At 39.7% G+C, this 22,363-nt stretch overlaps 1 protein-coding gene across 1 annotated transcript in view; it reads right to left on the bottom strand.

Annotated features, from left to right (window-relative positions):
- Positions 1-22,363, bottom strand: part of LOC139725731 (uncharacterized) — a 198,769-nt gene that overhangs the window by 38,567 nt on the left and 137,839 nt on the right. The window contains exons 4-5 of the mRNA XM_071636815.1: positions 10,282-10,468; positions 7,046-7,224 (exon numbers count right to left, since the gene is read on the bottom strand). Coding sequence (XP_071492916.1) covers positions 7,046-7,224; positions 10,282-10,468 — 366 coding nt within the window. The remainder of the gene's footprint in view (positions 1-7,045; positions 7,225-10,281; positions 10,469-22,363) is intronic.

Below are 22,363 nucleotides of genomic sequence, written 5' to 3'. Positions count from 1 at the left end.
CCACATTTTGACTATCGGAGCATTTGACGTATTAGATGTAATTACTCAAGTCGCAAGAATCATTATTCCACTCCTATGTAAGAAAGATGAATGGGGAACAAGCAAAGGGATGCAAATTTAGCAAACACAACAGATCAATTATTCAAAGTTCAATTATTATCTTTTTAATCGTAAATTATCTCCCATGCAGCATCTCGCACTCTCTCCTCGTGTTTTTGACAATGAGATTAAGACTGATGGTGTAGTTGTTGGGACAAAAAGAACCCAATCACATTTACAGTTTGCCAACAAGTAAAACTGGTTTGCTAGCGAATAAAACAAAAATTATCTATATAAGAAATGACTACAGTTTCTTTCAAGCTTAGCCCGAGGTAGGTTTGCTCTTATAACCACAGAAACCATGATCATGACTTAATGATGACTATGATGGATGATGGATGACTACAAGAATGCCCCACCAGTGCATGACATTTAAATTACCAACGCCTTCCGGTGAAATGTCATCTTTGCCAATATGAGCATCTTCTAATTTATATCATAACTTGACTAAAAAGTTACACTGATATTTTTTTCCTTTTTCTTTTAACACCTGTACATTCATATCACATGTCTAGGATGAGACAACATTATGACCGGCGAGTTTACATTGTCTCGTTGGACATCATCTTTATACTCGGAATTGGTAGAGATGAAACTAACTGGATGTGTAGAGATAGTAGCTATTTGTTTCGACACTTCTTGAGCAGGCGGTTGTGATTGCACAAGCTACATGTAGAATCTTGATTCCAAGAACTGAACCTGATGTATACAGTTACAACTGCACACCGTATCTTCCTTTTCTCTTCTTTTCAGTTCCTCTTTCCTCTCATCCTCCACTTCACCACACCCGTTGGACCTATAGCACACCATTACCTCATAATTGGAGGTATGATGCACGTCTGCCAGCCGCTGAAACATTATCTGCAGGGAAGCAGCGGTTTCCATGGCAATTGAGACATTTTTTCATCATGTAATGGATAGGGATGTCGCAAACAAAAGCAAATGCTCTCTCTCTATCCCCCGCTTGAACGCGAACAAGCTAAATGCCATTTTCAGATTCTTTTCTGCTCTTTTTTTCTTCTGCCCCTTCAAGGAGAGAATAACCGCGTAAAGCAACCATCCATAAGTGCACACGCAGGAGTCTTGACCTTGAAACACTGAAATCATGTGCTGCTCTTTTGGCCACACAGAATCGCTCCATTTGTTCAATTGCTACTTCCCATGGTTGCTTTGCAGTCTTTTCAAAATATCCTTTTCGTTCACCATTGGTATAAAAAAATCCTAAACACAATTATTTCAGTGCCTCTTTCATAAATATGCTATCAACTGATTGTGTATCTGAAAATTGTATCTGATTTTGACATTAACTTGCTTGTGTAAAGTCATCATGATATTAAATAATATTACCATCACTGTCGAATTGTCAAACTTGCAGTCTATAAAACATGTACATAAAAATATCTATGAAATTAGCATGTAGACTAAAAAAATTGCCAGACGATATGAAGCTAACAAACTCTCACATTCACATTTCCTAACATTTCACCCTTAAACATTTGAACTACAGGCGGGCTTCCAAAAAGGTCACATACCTGTACCCTCACAAAATTTGGCACTGAATGGTTATGCAAACCAAATTATGTTTATTGTTTAGACGATTATGACAGAAGAGTTTGATAACACTTCACATTTTGTTGCTAGAAATGTTGGACCCAAATCCATCACCTTGGCAGTGCAGACTCCACTCCCTCTAATGATGCGGCACAACTGAAGTAAAATGTCTAGGTCACCAGACAAGAGAAATGACAATGCCTGGAAACGAGTTAACACACAACCCTCATTAAACCTGACAAGATCATGCACAAAGTGGGGTGCCCACTGTGTGTACTCCTACATACTGACATGGGTGCATAGCTGGCATGCCATACATACCTCTCTATTTGAAACTTGGGGTAAAGTTCCCCAATGAATTTTGCAGATCTGATGAAATGCCAACAAAAAGCTACCAACTGTAACACATGCATGGCTGGCATTCAGCTGACTCACTGATCAATATAAAAGGTCAACCAAATCATTCATGTGAAAAGAAACACTCTTTTTAGCAAAGGTTTTTTTTCTTCTGACAACCAGAAAGCTTGGTCGACAATTACCTGACATATTAAAAACAAATATATACTATCAATAAGTCAGTAACCTGGCCTAGTCCTGTTTTTACTCCAAGAATCTGTCTTGCAATGATTGTTCGTTGCTATGCCAGGAAAACCTACAATTAACTTTTAGCAAGCTGGCATTCTGTTATGGAAGATCTTCTTCTTTTTTTTCAAAGGAAGGAGGTATGCCAGAAAATGTAAAATTTTGATGTACATGTGTCATTTTCAGCATCCAATCATACAGTCATGTGATCCAATCAACTAATTCCTTCATCTCATATCTAAGGGGAAAGAAATTGAAGAATTAACAGATCAACATGAGGATTTCTTTCAATTACAAATCAAAATAGAAATGAAGAACAATTGCATAATCACAAGCTAGCATTTGACTGCATTAGAAGCAAATTTGGATCATTTGAAAAAGTAATCCAGATGTAATTATGGCCCTAAATGCATTACATTGTCAGGAAAAAAAAATACTTAAAAGGCAGGAATGCAACACCAGTCTATTAATCTTAAATGAACATAGGGTGCAACAAATATGTACTGCCAATAGTTACATTATATGATATGTAGTCAAGGGGAATGCAGATGCTTTTAAATGGGTATCATGATTTATAGCCTCCTTTACACTAATCCTTCCCTTCCCCCTCCCTGGAGAGCTAACCAATACTTTTATTTGAGTACTGTAAAACATGATATATTCCCGGCACGAAATTTTCGCGAATTGGAGCCGCCGGCCTTTTTTTGTGGCATGAAATGTTCCCGAATTGCCACTGGCGTTCAATGCATATAGTGTAGACAAGAAATTTCGCTTGCATTTTAATTTCGCGAATCTTGGCGCTCGCGAAATTCGCGAAATTAAAATGCATGCGAACATTCCTCATTTGACAGTATGTTTACATACAATGTACTCTACCACCAACAGTTCAGTGAACCCAAGCACTAAAAAATCTGAGCCCACTTCTGTCATAATGTCATTCCAATGCCATAGCTAAATGCACTGCATGAAGCTAGCCTGAGGTAAGGCTTGCCTGACAAAGCCACATACAATGCATGCAAGGCGAGTTCTGATGACAGGGATGGAATCAAGATGTATTTGAGAGATTTAAACAGATTTGGTTTGAACCTGCCCACTGGCATCTAGTGATGATCATGCAAGCATACCACACAACCGGTTGAGCATCTGTAGTCCCGTTCACACACACCTGAAATCACAGGTTTTCAAAACTTAGATCTTTTTGAGCGGAAATAAAAAGAAAATAATTTAACCCTTGCAAAACACATCACAATGAAAAAATAAAATCAATCCATCCTGATCTTTTTAAATCCTCCACCACAATTTGCTTCACATGATGTGTATCAACACAAAGCCAGAAACAAACAAACAAACGACAACTTGAATTTTTCAATTCCATGATGCAATTCACCACACTGGGTTTATGTTCCAGTCACTGAACAGGCGTGCACACTTCGCTTGCAGCAGACTGACCTTTCTTTCATTTCTTTTCGTTTTTTGGTCATGTTCAAACAGTGGCAAATAAGATCCATTTTTTGAAACACGATCTAAAAATCAATACATCTTGAGGATGAAAGAGGAATATTTGCCATTTATCTGTAGGTTAAAATCTAATTCTCCCCCCTCCCCCCACTCCAATCCTGGGGTACACAGGCACAGTGAGCACCAATGAGGTGACCAATGCCGGTCAAAAGCCTTTTATTCCACACCTAGAGGCAGACGGGGGGGGGGGGGGGGGGGGGGCACCGGGCACGCAATTTTTCTAAGAATAAAAGAAATAATTTAATTTTCAATTGTAGTGGCACCAGAAAATTGCACTGAAGCCTTTTTGTTGTTGTTGTTGTTGTTGTTTTTCTTTTGCTTGTCAGCCAATAAAACCCAGAAGTAGCACGAGAAACGTAATCATTGCACGGGAGCCCTTTTTTTCCCCGCTTGTCAGCTGAATAAACCTGGAAGTAACACCAGAAATATTTTTTGCGCCCTCCCCCTCCCTTTACGGAATTCCTGGATTCGCCCTTGACACCCCATCCTCCTTCTCCTATTTTCTCCCACCCCATCCCTCCATGTTTGCTAAACTTTCATGATCTCAAAGCCATATATATCTTATATGCCCATATATACCAGTTTACTGCCCTATTCAAATCTTTATGCATAATTCCTTCACAAAGGCTACCTGAGCCAACCTCCACATTTACCCAGAGGCTCGTCTGAACAAGGAACAATCAACATGGACAGAACGAACTCCGACTACAAAAGTGGATGTGAAAGAAGCGGGGTGTATAAATATCTCACGGTCACTGGGGGTCAGAAACATAACATCTTGGGCTATAAAGACATGACAAACATCGGCAAACAGCTCCAGCGGAGTGGATCACCTTCTTTTTTACAGTGGAGAAAAACATGCAAATATATTTTTAGTCACATTTATGTGCATTGCATACTTCAGAATTCCTCGAGAATGCGTCACAACTCTCTACAGCACAGGTATGCCACGCAGAGAAAAAAAATATATCATCATCTGCTTTCCCGTTGCCCACGGCGACATACCACCGAGAATCCGGCTGTGATGGTAATGGACATGGTTAAGGCTAAATTGACCACAAGAATGTGGGTATCAATGCCTGAAGAAATGTTGCATTGGCCTAATGCACAAATTGCTTGCTGCAATTTTATCATTAAAAAGAGAGATCAACAGATAGCCCACGGTTCGACTAAGAGTACACATTTTAAGAGGCAAACTGGACAATTTGGGGATCATATGAGATAACTGAAACAATTTATTTAGTATTCACTCAATAGCATTGAATCCTTCTGATATTTAATAGGCAAAGCTGAAACCATTTACACACAGGGATGGTAAATTTCAGGAATAAGGGTGGGAAAATGGCAAGACATTCTTTAACATCTGACAGAAGATTAGGCATTTTCCCCTGCAAACATTAGTCTTGTCAATTCAAATGCTCAGCTCCCTCATTGACATCAGATCATGCAACTGGTAGGGGATACAACATTAATCCTGGGGGGATTTATCAACAGCACATGCAATCATGACAAACGACATCATTGAGTTCGAATTGTAATAATATTAAGCTCTAAGAATTGTTAAAACAAACAAGGAAACAGTTATTGACTATCGAAGCAATAAACTTTTGAAGCACTATCGTCAGTTATACCAGCAGTGACTACGGAGAGTGCCACGCACTAGCAGTGCACTGTGATTGGCTGAAATTAGCAGGTCATGTGACTTCATCAATACAGGAAAAAAAAAACAGGGAGTACTACCACTTGCTATCTCTAACATCACACAACTGTCATTGAGGTGTTGAGAGAATTTCTGATGGAAAGCTACTAAAGAGTTTTTTTTTTTTTTCAATCCTTTAGGACAGATGTTTTCATTATTTAGTGAGTGCACTCGGTATAGGTACTTAACAAAAGTTAAGCTTTAAAAACTTTTGACAAAATAGACCAATTTATACAGGTATACTAGGATTAAGGACATATTCATTTATAGGATTTACAATGAAAAACATAGAAGCGGTATCAGGGAAAATAAATCGAAGCAATAGCTTGCTGGACTATAGCCGAGTTTGTTTGTTTATCTGATCCAGCCGCCACTCGACAATGACTTCAAATTTCACAAATGAGGTAATTTAATGAGCTTTTCCGGAAACTATTTGTGCACGCAAGCTGATTGTTGTAAATAGTTTAGTGCTAGCTACATCTCATTATTCACAGTAATTATCTGGTCATCATTAGTACCGGTGCACCGCACCGCTTGTTAGATTTGCTGGAGTTAAATGGGAGATTAGGGAATAGCATTAGAGTGGGTGTAAGGGGTCTTTTGTGAGTGCGGCAATTATTCTACTGTACAGAAACTCTTTAATTCACTGCTCTAAAAACAACTTAGTCATTAGGGTACAAATGATCTTGTTTGGCTATTTCATTTTTTTCATTTCGGCATCACAAGACATTGTCCTCCTCTATTAGGACTATTCACAATAAATGAAATTTATTGCATTGCAGAAATCTCATCATAAATCTGCCTTGACCAAACACAAGAATAATTTGATTTTGGTAAGAATTTATAAAATCTAATATTCCTTCTTGTAATAGAAGAAAGCATCTTTTCTTAGTTTCTTTTTTTTGGCCAAAATTTATCAAAGTTGTAGGTGCAAAAAATCTTTCTTTTCATTATGGTTGCTTTACTATTTCCGACTATCACATGACACTGGTAATTTCATACACAGCTACAAAGAAGTAGCCATGTCTTAACCAATCACAACATTGCAGAGAGGGCTCATTCACACGGCAAGGCTTTGAGGGCAACCCAGAACAAATCATGATGAACCTTTGGCAGAGCTATAGGACAAAGAGCACAAAAAGGTTGGGAATTTACATCCAACAAATTTTGAAGGGTACTGAGATATTTATTTCTTGTGCTAGTGCAACTCATTTCAGTTTTGGGGGCAGCATTACATTACTACAGTGATGAGAGTACCAAATAGCTGACTCATAAGCTGCTTTTTAAGCTCTTTTTGTGCCGAAATGAAACAGTTTGTCACTGATTGTACGGTCAACTGTTTCTCTGCCCTCATCATCAAGGTCACAAAACTGACCAGTGCTGACATAGTACAAGGTAGCAGGTAAGCGGGTAAGGTTAAAAAAATCTCATGATCAATAGCTCTGGGTGCCTCATAGCCATGTATTTACTAGACTACTGGTGAGAATGGTTGCGGTGTGAATGAGCCCCTTGGACTAGTGCTGAGTTTTACGGCACCTTCGGAGTAGTCACTGCTGGTCTGCGAAGAGTCCACCGAGAAGCTGGATTCTGACTCACTGGAACAATCCTCGCCGCTGTAGCCCTCGTCGCAAACGCATGCACACGGTGCGTCGATGTCCCGCGTGCCGTGGGCGCCACAGTCCAGCTGGCAGTCCTCGGGAGGCGGGGTCCAGTCGGTGGGAAGTACCTCACTGCACATGGGTCCCCCAAATCCTGGGTGGCAAACACATGTGCACCTGTAGATGTAGAATGAGAAAGAGAGATAGTCAATCCCAGATTCACTTTCACTCTGAAACTTTGATTAGTTAGAAATCAATTTACCCGTTGAGGACGAATCCCGAGTATACTCGGGCAGGTGTCTATGGGAAATGCGTGTTGTAGCAAAATCAGCCTGTCCTCAATGGATTAACAGCGGATTGATCAATTAATCAGTTGACCTCTTATGAATTAATTCCTGCTTAAATAAATCGATGAAAATTAAATCATACCACTGACTTGGGAAAAATATTAAAACTTTCCAGCTCGGTGCATCCAAACATCAACCTCAGGGCTGCTTCCTAGACAAAAGACACAGAGTGGTACAGGGTTGCCTTTGTATGGTGTATACATCTCAATATACATGAACACATACATATGCATTTCAATCCCTTCTTATCAACATCTCTTTTGGTGGAACTGATGTAATGTACCAATGTTCATCTTTGCAAAAGATTGGACAATCCTTAAAATTATTACCACGCTCTCTCTGTAACACAAAAGTAGATGAATGAATAGGCAAATGAATAAATTAATACTGCCTTTTATGAGATGAGATGATAGAAACACAACTCATTTCATCATAACCCACTTTTCTTTCACTTTTCAATTTCTTATCACCATTTACATCTTTTTCTGACGCTCCATCCAACTCTCCATTAACCACCCACCCTCTCCTACCCTCTTTTTCCACTCATATCCATCATTATACCATCTTTTTCTGCCACTGTTATCCTACCGCAGTGTTTGTGCTCGCTCCGAACATCTCCCCCAAGTAATTGCTAATTCTGATCAGATAATCTGGGCAGCGACATTAAAACCATCCTTTTCATTAGCCGATAATGAACCGGCAAATATGCGCCCAATTTCCCCTTCGGCTCCGCCAACGACAGCGCCGCGGCAGTTGCGCAAACACGCGGTGCTAACTTCATATCTGGTCCTGACGGTGATTTCGATATTTGCACAAACAAGGCAAATTTGACTGCCGCAAACGGAGAGGAAAAATTGATTACATTTGCGTTTGTTACATCAGTTAAGCAATCAAACTCCAAATTGATTCTGCAATTGTGATGCAGACGGATCTAGCAGGAATAATTTGCGTAAATCTGCTCAGCTTCATAAAAGGAGGGTAATCCTAAATGTTTTGTTTATTCCTTATGCAACAAAGTTATCAATTAACATTAAGCCTGTCATTATTTACCCAAGACAGCACAGGCCTATATTCCTATGACTCTGACAATTATATATACAAAAAAAAAAAATACTGAATTATTCTTCTCATCAGTAGAAAGGGAAAAAAAAATCATCTTTCATCATATTTTAAGGAAGAGTTTCATTTCACTGTGCATTTATCAAATTAGTGCATTTTCATTAACCTGTATGTTTGTTTGCTTTACTTTGTGTTATTTTGTTTGTTTGTTTGTTTGTTTGTTGGGTGGTTTTTGTTTTTGTTTTTTTTTGGGGGGGAGGGTTAAAGTTGTCTAGTTTGGGATCCTCCTGGGTAAAGAAACAATGACTACTTATTCTTTACAGAGTGCCGTCGTGAACATAGAGCATTACAGGCATAATAGTTATAGACATGAAGGTAGTGTATGCACAAGCAATTTTGCTTGATACAATGAGCATATCTTGAGTGTATGTGTGTGTATATATATACATATATATGTATATATATATACATATATATATATATATAATATATATATATATATATATATATATATATATATATATATATATATATATATATATATATATATATATATATATATTTGTGCATATGTACAGTACACCTGTTGTTGACTTTGATCGAGGACCTCTCTACTGAGAGGCAATTTAAAAAAAAAAAAAGGAATCCGGTCTATTGAATGCAATTAAAGATGACATGGTGAAGTAGAAAGGCCCTTGGAGTAAGTCCAGAAAGCCCTATTAAAGAAAAAAACTGATTGACAGAGGTAACTCTAAAAAAAAGTGTCCCCATTCCAAGCGTGGTTGAGTGCATGTTCCAAGGTCCACTTCCCAACACTTCACATCCCATATAGCAGCTGTCACACTCTCTTCAGCAACTGCCTCGGAAATCCTGAATTCCGCACAGGCAAAGTATGCCACAAATGCACTTTTGTTCAATGATATTTGTATTTAAAGACAAAGTACACCTGATGACGTCTGAATGCATCTATTAAGATCCCAAATGTATGGGCCTTCTAAATAAAGACCAAGTTTGTCATCGATATAATGTAGGCCCCATACAACATGGAGCAGATGTACAAAGTATCTGCGTATCTGTGGACTGATCTCAATTCAACAGAGGAGAGAGAAATGATTTTGATTATAAAACCTGCCTATGATATATGTCCAAAGGTCTGGCAGTTCAAGCAGCCTTTGGATGACCATGGTAAGCCGAGAGAACATTGTAAACAATTGCTACATTGATCCCTGTGAATGGTGTACATCTCTGAGGACCATGGTTACTCATTAAATCAAACTCCATGATGGTGAGGTATCATATCTGTTTGGTCAAGATGTCCAGCGTAGTTTCAGAAGTATCTTAAAGAGTAAACAGAACTGGCTGTGGTCAAATGGCAACTGAAAATGTTACTTGTTATGTGAAAGCAATGCACAGAGCTACCAAAGAAAGAAAGGAAAAAAAACAAATGTAATGGAGCTTAACTGTTTTTTTTTTCTGGAGGTGCACACAGTCAGTTATCAATTATTGTATCACTGCATCACATGTATTGTTTTTTCTTCTTCTTCTCCTTGTTACAGTTATTTTGGTTTTGCATTGTCCTAATGTTATTGTATTTTCAATTTTTCTTGAATAAATAACACCAGTGGGCTTAGAAACACCCGTATAAAGAGTCATATAAATGTAATTATTATTTTTATTATTACTATTATTATCATTATTATTATTATTATTATTGTTATTATTATTATTATTATTATTATTATTATCATTATCATCATCATTATTATCATTATCATTATCATTATCATCATCATCATCATCATCATCATCATCATTATTATTAACTTACTCATTTTCATCTAGCTCGCCGTTGGACCCGCAATCTAGCGCGCACAGTGACGGCGATGACATGGATGTAGGCGACGTTGTCGTGAAGTCAGCCACGTCGCACAGTTCACCGCTGTAGCCTTCGTCGCACACACACTTGCACTTTCTCGCGTGCTGCACACCATGCTGGCAGCTTATGGCACATATGCCTGTATGATGGAAAGACAGCAGAAAACACATATCAATGAGGTATCAAGATTCGGAGTGTGACAGCCTTCAGAACAGAGAAAGAACCTCTACTCAATGAAGAGAGGGATACATATTTGACACCAATACTGAAGTATGGTGTTGGGTTGGGTAATACATGGATGATATGATGCAGGCAAAGTAACACATACTTTTGCACTAAATCCACACCCGGAAGACACATACACACACACACACGTTTTCTTCACTCAAAAAATCCTCATTTGATTTCATTCAATACTAATTATCGTATAAATAACAAGCATTCGCTCGTATGTATACAACAGGCAAATGAAAATTTGAATACCATCATAAATCATTCGAAATCAAAATTTGGAATAAAATCAGCAATTAAAATCAACAAGTCTGTTCTTTTCCCTCATACTCCTCCCCAACACACACATGCGCATGCACACAAGCACAGCCACACACACACACACACACACACACACACACACACACACACACACATAAACAAACAAGGCAAAGTCCATACAGTTCAGTTATTTTTCTGGAGGGCGGCTGCAGGTTGCAAAGGTGTTGAAGTATCAGATGGTTACATGTAATATCATACATTTTATGCAAATACAATGTATAAGAAAAAAATGTTGTGTTACATCATCTCCTGTAGATGTGAATGGAGCCTGAGGGCACAGAGGCACATATCCAAATCAGAGATATTAAACTCAAAGAGAAAACCTGGGGTCATGCTCAAGTCATATGTTTAAGCATGCACAGTCTAGCAATTCAAAGCGTTTTATTCCGCAGCCGAGTGATTTTTTTGTGTGTGAACGGTGGTAAATGAATTTGATATTTGCTATGGATGCAAAAACTGATAACTCGCTGTGTGAACTCAGCTACATTCAGAGTTGTGTACTTGATTGACAGACCATAGGGTTTTTGACGCAGCTGTTGAATGAAATGTTCGAAGCAGTACGTGGTCAGCAAGAAGACTTGTTACAGAGTCTGAACACACTGTAACTATGCATCTGGAATTCCGCATTTTAGAAATGTAATTACAAAACAAGTTCCTTGCAAAAGTCTGAAACCCTTCTACATGTTAGAACTCCTCCCTATACATTATGTAGTGTACACTCTGGTGTTGCAGGGGTGAAATTACAAACATGTTATTGCACTCTTGGTGATGCCACATTGGGGTTGAGCAAATGTCAGGGTGGCGTGACGTTTTAGGGCAGCACCCTTTCACGAGAAAGAGGAGAGCACTTCAGCCGAAATGTTTTCGCCCCAAACATGGATGGCAATTTGGCTGGTTTATCTATGCTCCTCCAAATCTCCACTTAGCAACGAGTGAAAGTTTAGAGGATGCTGATTTTGTGCCAATTTGCCTTTTGATTGGGGTGGGGGGGGGGGGGCGGTAAGAATGAGAGAGAGAGAGGGAGAGAGTGGTATATAGTACACTGGATTTTGGAAAGTTGTGGTTGCTGTAGGAATTAAGAACAAGCCACAAGTGATAGGAGACTGAACTTGAGGCTGCTGTGACACTTTAAAAGCACATCTGTTGATGGATGACCATAATCGGCGGCACGGTTAGAATAGTGGCAAAGCGCTCGATGTACGAGAAATTTTCACATGGAACCCGCGGGAGGTTTTCTCTTCCCCCCCAAAGGGCGGCGCCATTATGCAAAGAGGTTGATGTATGCTAAAAAGTTGCATTTATGATGGCCCCTAACCCAATGACCTACTTTCCAGCACAATTGCTTGACGAGGATGTTGAAACTCTCGGAATTGAACAAACGCTATGTCACACTTTGTCATTCGCTAACTGTCCAACTTCATGGTATCAATAGTTTATCTTCTCAGTCATTTTAGCGATACCGCAGCCCATCTATCTTGCATTCTCCGTTCATTCATAGCATCACCCCAGCTCACTCTCTCTCTCTCCATCCCAATCTCTTCGTCTCCCTACTTCATCATGCAGTGTCTGCTACGACGCAACATCTTTTCACATCCCCATTCAAGCCCTTGCTCAAAACTTATCAAATATTCTTGCTTTACCGGTATTACAAAACTGTAAAATTTTTGAAAGTCTTCAGGTACAACATTGTATGCTTAGTGTCTCTCTCACAGCTACGGGAATGGTCATAATCCATCATACCAGTCCTGCTGATGATGCATGAGGGCGGGCTCATTTTTAAGGTTACCCAAAGGATCATATTCCTTGCATCCTAATCATGAAACTTTATATCTACACTGCACCACAATGCTTCGCTGGAAGAGATAAATCATGTCTTGAGTGTTACTGTTGGGTCAAAGGAGCGATGGCACATTTCATAATCCCTCCACCATTTCTCTCTGTATTATCTCTAGCAAAGCTTCACACTATCTTTTTTCTTGTGGCATGAAAAAGAATGGTAGTGACCTGAAACAAAAAAAAACAAAAACATATCAATCCATTTTGTATTTAGCTTGTGTTTAGGCTTGCATTTGAACTACATTATATACCAGTATATCACCAGTTTTTTATCCTTGTATTTTATTTTGAATCAGGGTTAAAATGCCAGCCTCATATACTTCAACAAATCATTATCACATTATCAATATATCTTGCTACCACCGCACTTTCATGATCACCTTGAAGATTAATGTATCAATGATTGATATGAATTTGATACAAATACTGATTTTTCAAATAGCTATCATTTGGACTGGGAATAAAACTACCACGAAGCTATGTGAAAAACATATTTTATGCACATAAGATGGGAGAACATCGTTCCAGGGAAATTAACCCCAAACATAATTATGTCGACTCAGTGAACACAGAAATATTAGTTAAACATACACAGAAAGTTTGAGGAAAATGGGACAATCCATTCAAAACTTAGGATTTTTTTTTTCAGAATAGATGCATTTTTACCTCTCAGGAGTATAAGCTGCTTTAATCTTTGTAAGCTCAGATCATCCTTTCTTACTCATTTCATTTCATACACTGAAATACCCAGTCACTATTGCATGCACATCGATTGCCCTGTGGCACCAAATATTCGATACCACATATAAAAAACACTGTTTCCCCGACAGACGCAACTCTTGTCTGAAGCGTGTCGAAATGTGTGTGCTTTACAATATTCAAAGGGGAAGAAAGAAGTCGAGGGCTTGGCAGAGAATAGAGAGCAAGGAGAGAGAACGGCTGAGCAAAATACAAAGAGGAGGAGAAATAAGCCACTTTAGGGAAAAACAAATGCTAAAAAAGAAACAAGGACACTTGAAAGACAAGCGTTTATTGGCGAGACAGTCTCGGCTCTTACATGTCTTCTTGTAGCTGTTTTTTGTCTCCTTGAAAAATGTTCACTTGGTGTTCTCTCTTACTGTCAAGGCAACCGGACACCAATGACGGCGGCGAGAAGAAGAAATAGTTGATGAAATCTAAAACGGCAAAGATTTCTCCCCATCTACGTTTCTCTCGTTGTCCATCAGAATGTTATTTTCTTGGTAAAGAAAGCTGGAAGACTTACAAAGTACAAGGAGGAGACCGTAGAGAACAAATATGACATTTATTTCCACAAATTACCACCCCCCCCCCACCTCCCATCCAGCAGACGATAACATCACACCGATATTTGTTCAGCTGCAAGCAGAAGCACTACAGCCAATTTCAACTGGCACAGCAGCCTTCTATGATCTCGATATCTGCTCATTTCAAAGCTGTCACATACGTTGCAGATTATATTATGCCCATGACACGCCGTCCGCACGGTCTCGCACTTTTCCCCCATCAACTTCTGTCGGATGTTTCAAAAAGTCGCAAGAGTGCAGCAAACTGAGATTGCGCATCTTGGCATAAAGTAGGGATACCTGCATACGTGGAATGGGGAAAAACAAATTGGACAATATAAGATGTACCCTACAGCCTAAGATGAGTATACAGACGTATAACGGAATGAATGATTTCAGCAATACCATCAAAAATGGTTCGAGTCTTTTTTGTCAGACAAAGCAAACACAAATCGAAGTGATTGGTAGCAATTATATTTCAAGTCATAAACAAAGCTAATACGCTGTTAATCAATCACTACCTACGGAAAGAAAACAGTTTATCACATGCCTCATCGAACATTAATGTGTCACTGGGGTAATATTACCCCATGATCACAGGAAATGGACACATGAAATGGATTTCCTTCCACTTGATGATGAAAGGACATCATTTGTACATACACTGTGTCCCTCATGACACTATCTGAGTCGTCTTTCAGAAAAAACGATCAATGGCGTGTTCCTATAACACACTATCGTGCCGGAAATGACAGAACTCCCAGGAAAAAATTGCATTTCTACATCAATTTAACCGCCCTAAATCGTCCTTGCTCGTGGCCAAATCTCTATTCCCACTTGTCACCCTGAGCGATAGACTGGTAAACACGGGAGGGCACGTTGGGCAAACACGAGGTACCGTCTGGCTCCGGGGCAACTCGTCGAAGAAATTAGGGGGCTGAGAACACTGGAGACGAGCATCGGGGGACAGAGCGAGGAGAAATGAAATTGGTATTAATACAACAGAGAAGGACGACATTGAAGGAAGCAATTCTGAGCATACAGAGATTAGCGGCGGAGTTCTAATCACAGCAAGGAATCAGAATTGCTCTACAATGCCCCCTCAACTTTTTGGCGTAGACCAAAAATTCCAGTCTTCATCGTACTCAAACTGAATATTCCGTGCAGCACGCAAGGATGGATGCATTTTCTTCAAACCGACAGGAGACATGGGTGAGAATACCAACACTCCTAATCATACCAGCTGATACATTCATGACCAAAATGATTTGAGAAAATTGATGTACTTAGCAATTATGCCATTCCACTCTATCATCTCACAGCAAGATACTGTCATTCCATGACTCACTTCTAGCAGAGATTCCCTAAAAATAATTGCACACTCCAAGTGTTCAAGAAATTTAAAAAAGAATAGACACATACATACCTTTCCATATATGCACAGACGATAAAAAGATGTTATATAATATAACTTATATACATAACAATATATATATAATTTATATTATGTTGCTATTTATTTCATAGATGTCATAACAGTACTTCTTCCTGACTATGTATTGCTTTCCATCGACTGGGTGCCCCCGTGAGGATGTGTTTATTCATCCCCACGGTATTTTAACGCCAGTCCTAGGGAGAACCATTGTCAATACGGTCTGCACACTCTACGAGTTTGTGCAGGCTCCTCGGAGTCTACCGACATCCTCGCAGTAAGCTGTCGATTCCAAAAGTATCCCAAACCCGTCCAATTCTTGCCCCGCTGCAAAAAGTTCTGCCATCTTTATAGAGGGGACTGCTGTGCTATGGAAGACTTCTGTTCATCTGTTATTACTTTGCGAACACATGCCAATGAAATATCTATATAGCATGGTAATGATTTCTGTGAAGAGAAGACCAAGGAAAAGTCTGTGGCGATTACAGCATTTATCACGTATATCAATTCTGTGCGTGACCTTTGTCTGTTTTTGCATCATACTGATAATGATATGTATATGTCCAATACTTATTGAGTAATTTGAATGTTCGTCTCTAAGTTTGAGCAAAACAGCATCGATATTTGCATTTCAAATTCTTTCTAAAATATTCTTAAGTGGCCTTTAAATAGACAACGGTTAAAAAAAAAAATTAATCTTTCAAGTCAGAGTGCATTTGTTGAAGTTCTCAGTACATTTAAGGCCACCTTCAACAATGAGACTGAGATTCTTGTCTTTACATCCTTTACTCCTTGCCACTGACCACAGGGGGTTTCACTTTCCATGCTTAATTACACCCTATCAAATAAGGAGGTTTTATCACCATATTTCTATGGAAGCTTTATAAATGACATGTGACACATTATACAGCATGTTAAAACTTGCTACGGTGCCACATAAAAGATGAGAGCTGACTTGGTTTTAATTCATCGTGTTGACTTCGTCAGGACAAGAAGTTTCTTTTGGCCCTTTTGAACGTATTAAACAAACAAGTAACCTTCTCGCTTTCTCGCTTCATCCCAAACAAGGCAGCGATTCATCTTTATACTTTCGAACAAGGCACCTTGACACCAACCGCATTTAGTATTTTTCTACTGGGCACCTACTAGTACCTTGCATTACTGCAAATTTTGTCACCTATTTCATCTTGTAGTTAAAGGCACGCAGACCCGGTGGTTTAGTCGCATGCACACGTGGGAGCACGGCGCAAGTTTCCTACAGAGACCTATGCTATCGACTCCTCTTCAGCACTTACGCTACGACCCATTTCCACGAGTCCGAAAAAGTCTGATCCACTGTAGTCAGTGGTCCGATGACAGTTCCACTCATGATTCAGCTGAGGGGGATGACAGCTTTAGTAAACTTCTTTTGTGATGTCATAATAACAAGCACATATGCACGCACCCTGGCATTACTACAGACTGCGTGATGCGCAGACAAGACAACGAAGGCAACATTACCCAGCAACATCTACGCACTTTACTCTTGATGACACGAGCTCAACTTTGGCAATCTTCGTATCAATGCTAACGGTGATCGGCACTATCATCCAACAGCACCCCTGCAGCTACCGGGTCTATGCGACTTTAGCTACTTCCCAAACTGATTCTAGTGAGCAAAATTAAATGTGGTAGAATGCAGGTAAAGCACGGAAACTTGCAAAATGCTGTGAACCAGGAAGTTACCTACTGTAGTGTAAGGTTACAGACCGGGGGGGGGGGGGGGGGGGGGGGGGGGGGGGGTGGCACCCGATCAATTGAATAATGCATGGAATCTTTTGGTAAGAATTCAAGACTTCTGGCGCACAGCAAATTCCGGTACACGGCTGCTCTGTTTCTTGGGAAAATAGTCCCTCGCATTACCTTGCATCGACCGCGTAAAGAGGTGGAGTACCGATCATCTCGTATCACCCACTAGCCGATACATTTCTACTAAGGAAAAATTCCAGGTGTTACCTCACACCACCTCACATTACAAATGTACCTCATATCTTTATCGTTCAGTAGAAATACACTCTATATGTTCTCTCCATCTTACACAATGTGCTTTGGCAAGCTTTAACTAATGGCCTTCTTGCTGCATCTTTAAGCTTCCCTACACTGCGCCGTTTTTTTCGCAGTCATCTACCGGAGGGTAGCTCTTCCTACACACGGATGCTTTAAGTGGTGTCTCGTTTGTGTGGAAAGCAGTACGTGTTCCTCATGAGAGCTTGTGTCAATTCCTGCAGGGAGGAAGGAGAATGGGTGTTTGAAACTGCCTTTTCATACCATGACATTGCTTGCTTTTGCCCGATCGTATCCCCAAGATTAACCTCCCTCTTAGTAGCCAGCACACACTCCCTTCCTCAGCAATTCGCCTCTCCCTTTCCAGATCTTAAGTTCTCTCTTTCTTCTTGGTGAGACTGTCTTTCACACTCTTCATTCACCTCTTCCATTTAAAGGACAAGTTCACCTTCATAAACATAAGGATTGAGAGAATGTAGCAATATTAGTAGAACACATCATTGAAAATTTGAGGAAAATCAGACAATCCGTTCAAAAGTTATGAATTTTTGAAGTTTTTGTGCAGTACCCGCTGGATGAGAAGACTACTGCAGTGTATGAATAACTTAGATGTCACATGCGTACAACAATATAAGGAAAATATAAAGAGAATTTCACAAAATTCCATCTTTTGAAAAAAGTACACATTCCCCTGACTCGTTACCGATAAATGTTATGGGTAATATTATTCCCCCTGCCTTTAGAAAGAGGCAAGTCAAGTGCTCTTTTATTATGCGAAAAAAGTGAAATATGTTGAATTTTCTTTTATATTTTCTTTATACTGTTGTACGCATATGACTCATAAGCTGTAGTAGTCTCCTCATCCAGCGGTTCCAACACAAAAATTTAAAAAATTCATAACTTTTGCATCGATTGTCCAATTTTCCTCAAACTTTCACTAATGTGTTCTACTAATATTGTTGCATTTTCTCAATCCTTATGTTTATGAAGCTGAACTTGTCCTTTAAGTCTTTCCTTCCCTCCCCTTACCCCTCATTCCAACTCTCCCCCTTTACCCGAGGCATACACAAACCGTCAATGCCGTCCTAACAAGCTGTGTATGTTTCCTTCTATTTTTAGCCCCACATGCGCCTTCCACTGCCATTTCATCACACGTACATGTTCACGTATGTATGGCACAGCCATGGAAGTGCTACAAACTTTTTGCTAGCCCCATTGGGATTTTGTTTCATCGTCTACTGTCTGCCACTTTCCCCCTGCCTCAACTTAATCTGCCGAAAAGTGACAGTCGTGATTTCTGCCTCCCTTCGTCTATTTTCCCCCTGCTCATTATAAAATGATCTGTATCCATGCTCTCCCATCTTTGCCCTAACCCCCCCCCCCCCCCCCCCCCCCCAACAAAGTATCCTGTATCTGCAGAAAGGGTTCAGTCTTTCTGAATTCTTTCCCCCGGCATAATGTCTGGAGGGAGGGCTACCAGAACGTGACTTGGCATGTACGGTATCAAGGATCTGCTTTAATGAGTGGGGGTGTTATACTATGTCAGATACATGTATCTTGTGTTAAATGTCAAATGGACGAGTACCTTGAATTGTCCTTTCCAGAAAAATGCAAATTTGTGAGAGTGGCATGAATGTATCTAACCCTATGATCCTGAACACAAGAAACAAGCAGACATACAAACAAACAATGAGAAGGATAATTAGCCTCCATAGCCTCACATCACATGACACATGCACGTGATATTACATGCGCACCAATGGTAAACCGAGAGAGTTGGAATCCGTATGTCTTCTTCTTATGCTCCAACAAGAACGACACTATCGATAAACACAGATCATCTCAATAAATAACCTTAGGCCTTTATTATATGTTCTGTTCATAATTCAATTCTTTTGCTCTAGCAACGGTACACACAGGTAAATTTTATGGTATGCGATTTTCAGACTACATACTGTTTTCTACCTAGGTCTATCTCCTCTTAAAACTATGCAATTGAGAAATAAATATCATCTCACAAAAATTCATAACAATCTAATTCTAGTGATGGCAGCTCAATTCATCAAATTGCTTGTTCAGGAATTCAGGGACTTCAGTAGAAATCCTACTTGGAAACACTTTTTTCTATAAGCAACAATTACTAAATTAAGTCGTGACGTGAATAATGTTCATTACTAGCGCCATTGAGGTTCGGCCAACTGATTTTGGTTCATTTTCCGTGGATTAAGAGCAGGAAATTAATGGAATTGGGATAAAATTAGGCGAGACTAGGCGCCAGTATCCAGGCATCCAACTCAACTGTTGATGCCCTGGTGATGCCCTCGGCTTCCCCAGGGTAACATCAGTAGGGCTCCCTGTTGGCAGGTCTTGGTGTAATGTTACGAAAACACAACATAAATCTGTTACAAAAATGTAACATACTATCTGTACCCATACATCAAGTAGAAATAGAATGAAATAAAATGATACACAACAAAAAAGAACAAAACAAAAGTTGATGGCAGCATATAACCCCGTCTGGAAACTGCTGAGGTGCTTAATTGAACAGACAGGGATTTCCTTTGCCATGAGTTGATAATCAATTTGGAAATCAAATTTGAACATTGACTATCATTGTCAAAACGGAAAATGAACACAACAAAGAAAAACCACAGTCACACACACACACACACACACAAAAACCCCAGAAATATGGCATAAGGATGTGGTTAGTACTTTGGACAAAAAGAGTTAAATACATCCCTTATTTCTTTTGTGATTTAAGCCTAACCTCAAGTCCTGACTGTCATCATTATCCCCTTTACGAAAAACAAATCAGTGCCTTCATGTGGATTTCTGTATACTAAAGATACATCCAGGAAAGATAGTGCTGGATAGACATTTCACCTGCTATTGTGTTCTTCAAACTTCCACAGGTGTTTCACTGTGATTTATACTGCATCGGACCAAAACAAAGAAAGAGAAAACTCCAACCTTCCTGATCAGATGTATAGCAAGCAACTATCTGTTTGAAGTAGCTTCTTCATTTAACCTCCTCACTGTCATCACTTGAAAGTCATAATGCATCGTGTATACACATGTTCCTAATATGGCACCAAGACAGTTAATGTTTCATGTGTTTTGAAATTCCATCAGGGAGATGCACACATGACACAAATTACATGTAATTCATTGTTTGTTTGTTTGTTTGTTTACAGGCATAGTTAGAGGCATGGAAATGCAATGAAAAATAGGTTCAGTAGGTCAAAAAAGAAACATAAGGAGTTGACAGGAATGAGGATCACATATGAAATATAAATGTTATGGAATGATCAATGGTTTGAAGGGTATAGCTAATACCCTACTCAGAGACTCTGCCAGATGGTAAATACATCTCAAGATTTTGCTTTACACCACATGTTATCTACCCTCGCTTACTTGGTTGCCAACTGATGTGAAAACAAAACAAAACAAAGTAAAAAAAAATCTTCTCACAGTAACATTTATACTTGAAAGAGAGTACAGTTCCAAAAGCATTGATACAATTAACCTATCTTCAGGAGGATTAAACAGGATCTGCCCTCAACTCAATACCCAAAGTGATCTAATTCATTCTCCACTTCACTGTGGACCCTGGGAAAAGCGCTAATACCCCCACAGCGTGAAAACACAAAACAGCTTGCTTTTCAAAGCCAATTTGTAGCAATCTCGGCCCATCTATCGAGGAAGAGAATGGCTGGGAGGACTTTGGCAGCACAATTCAGTTGATCCATGCTTCAATTAAAGCTTTCATCACATAATATCCCTGCAGTGCACAGTATTTCTTGCCACACAAACTTAAATTTGCCACTCGTATTGTGAACAATCATTCTCCATAAATCAGATCAGACCAATGAACAAAAATCTAGTCAAAGGAAAGCTTGTGCACCAAACCCAACAAATGTGAAGCGCTTTTTTTTTTCTCATATCACATGATATTCAGTGCGGACAATTTTACATGTGTGAGACATCTGAAACAAGACTTCTGATGGGAAATGGTTCATCCGCTGTCCCTTTCCTTTACAACTGATACCATCTTACATACACTGTAAGAGTCTCTCGAAACATTGCACTGCATTGCTACCATATGCCACTGCTTCATCACACACACACACACACACACACACACACAGCACACACACACACAAAGACACACATACACACATACAAATAAAAAGAGAGATAACATACATACATACATACAGAATCTTTGGATGAGGTCAGAAAACTTGACCACACCCTTTACTATCACCTTCTTGCTGTTATTTTTGCCCTTCAAAAAGAAAACTCTCAACCTCCCCCTCCTCTCCCCTACCTTCATCATTCCCAACTGATGGAAGCAATTCCTTGTTTTGCTGCTTTTGTCCAGATTTTGGAGGTAGTTCTTTAAATCATGTGAAAGGGTGTAAGATTGTCTGTGAGCGTGAGAGATGAAGAGAGAACGAGAGAAAGAGAGAACTTGAAATCAACCACGTTTGGGCGGAGACAATTGCCCCGCATAGCAGACATGCCTCATTTGGCAAATTACCCCTTGATAATCACAGTGCATCCTCTAGCTCGCTTCTTGATCACTTACAGATGAGGAGAGAGAAGGGGAGGAGGAGGGAGAGATGCTGCTAGCATTGTGACTAACCCCCATCTCTTTTTTAAAAAGTGTCAAATTCTTGGTGGTGGCGGCGGCGGCAATGTACCCAGATTGGTGAGGGATCACTGGTTAGGTACGTGCAAGCATCTCACCATTCTCCACCAATCAATCCAGTCGGTCCACCCCTGTCTGGGGGGAGCTGTAAAAACCCCGGGCTTTGGAACAAGTGGCCAAGTATCAATATTTCGTAGCCTCCAGGCTGCC

This window comes from Diadema antillarum, unplaced genomic scaffold, assembly GCF_040938485.1.
Source record: "Diadema antillarum isolate AM-2024a unplaced genomic scaffold, OU_Dant_1.0 seq00000057_RagTag, whole genome shotgun sequence".
Classification (NCBI taxonomy): domain Eukaryota; kingdom Metazoa; phylum Echinodermata; class Echinoidea; order Diadematoida; family Diadematidae; genus Diadema; species Diadema antillarum.
This window is presented reverse-complemented; position numbering and strand designations above follow the sequence as displayed.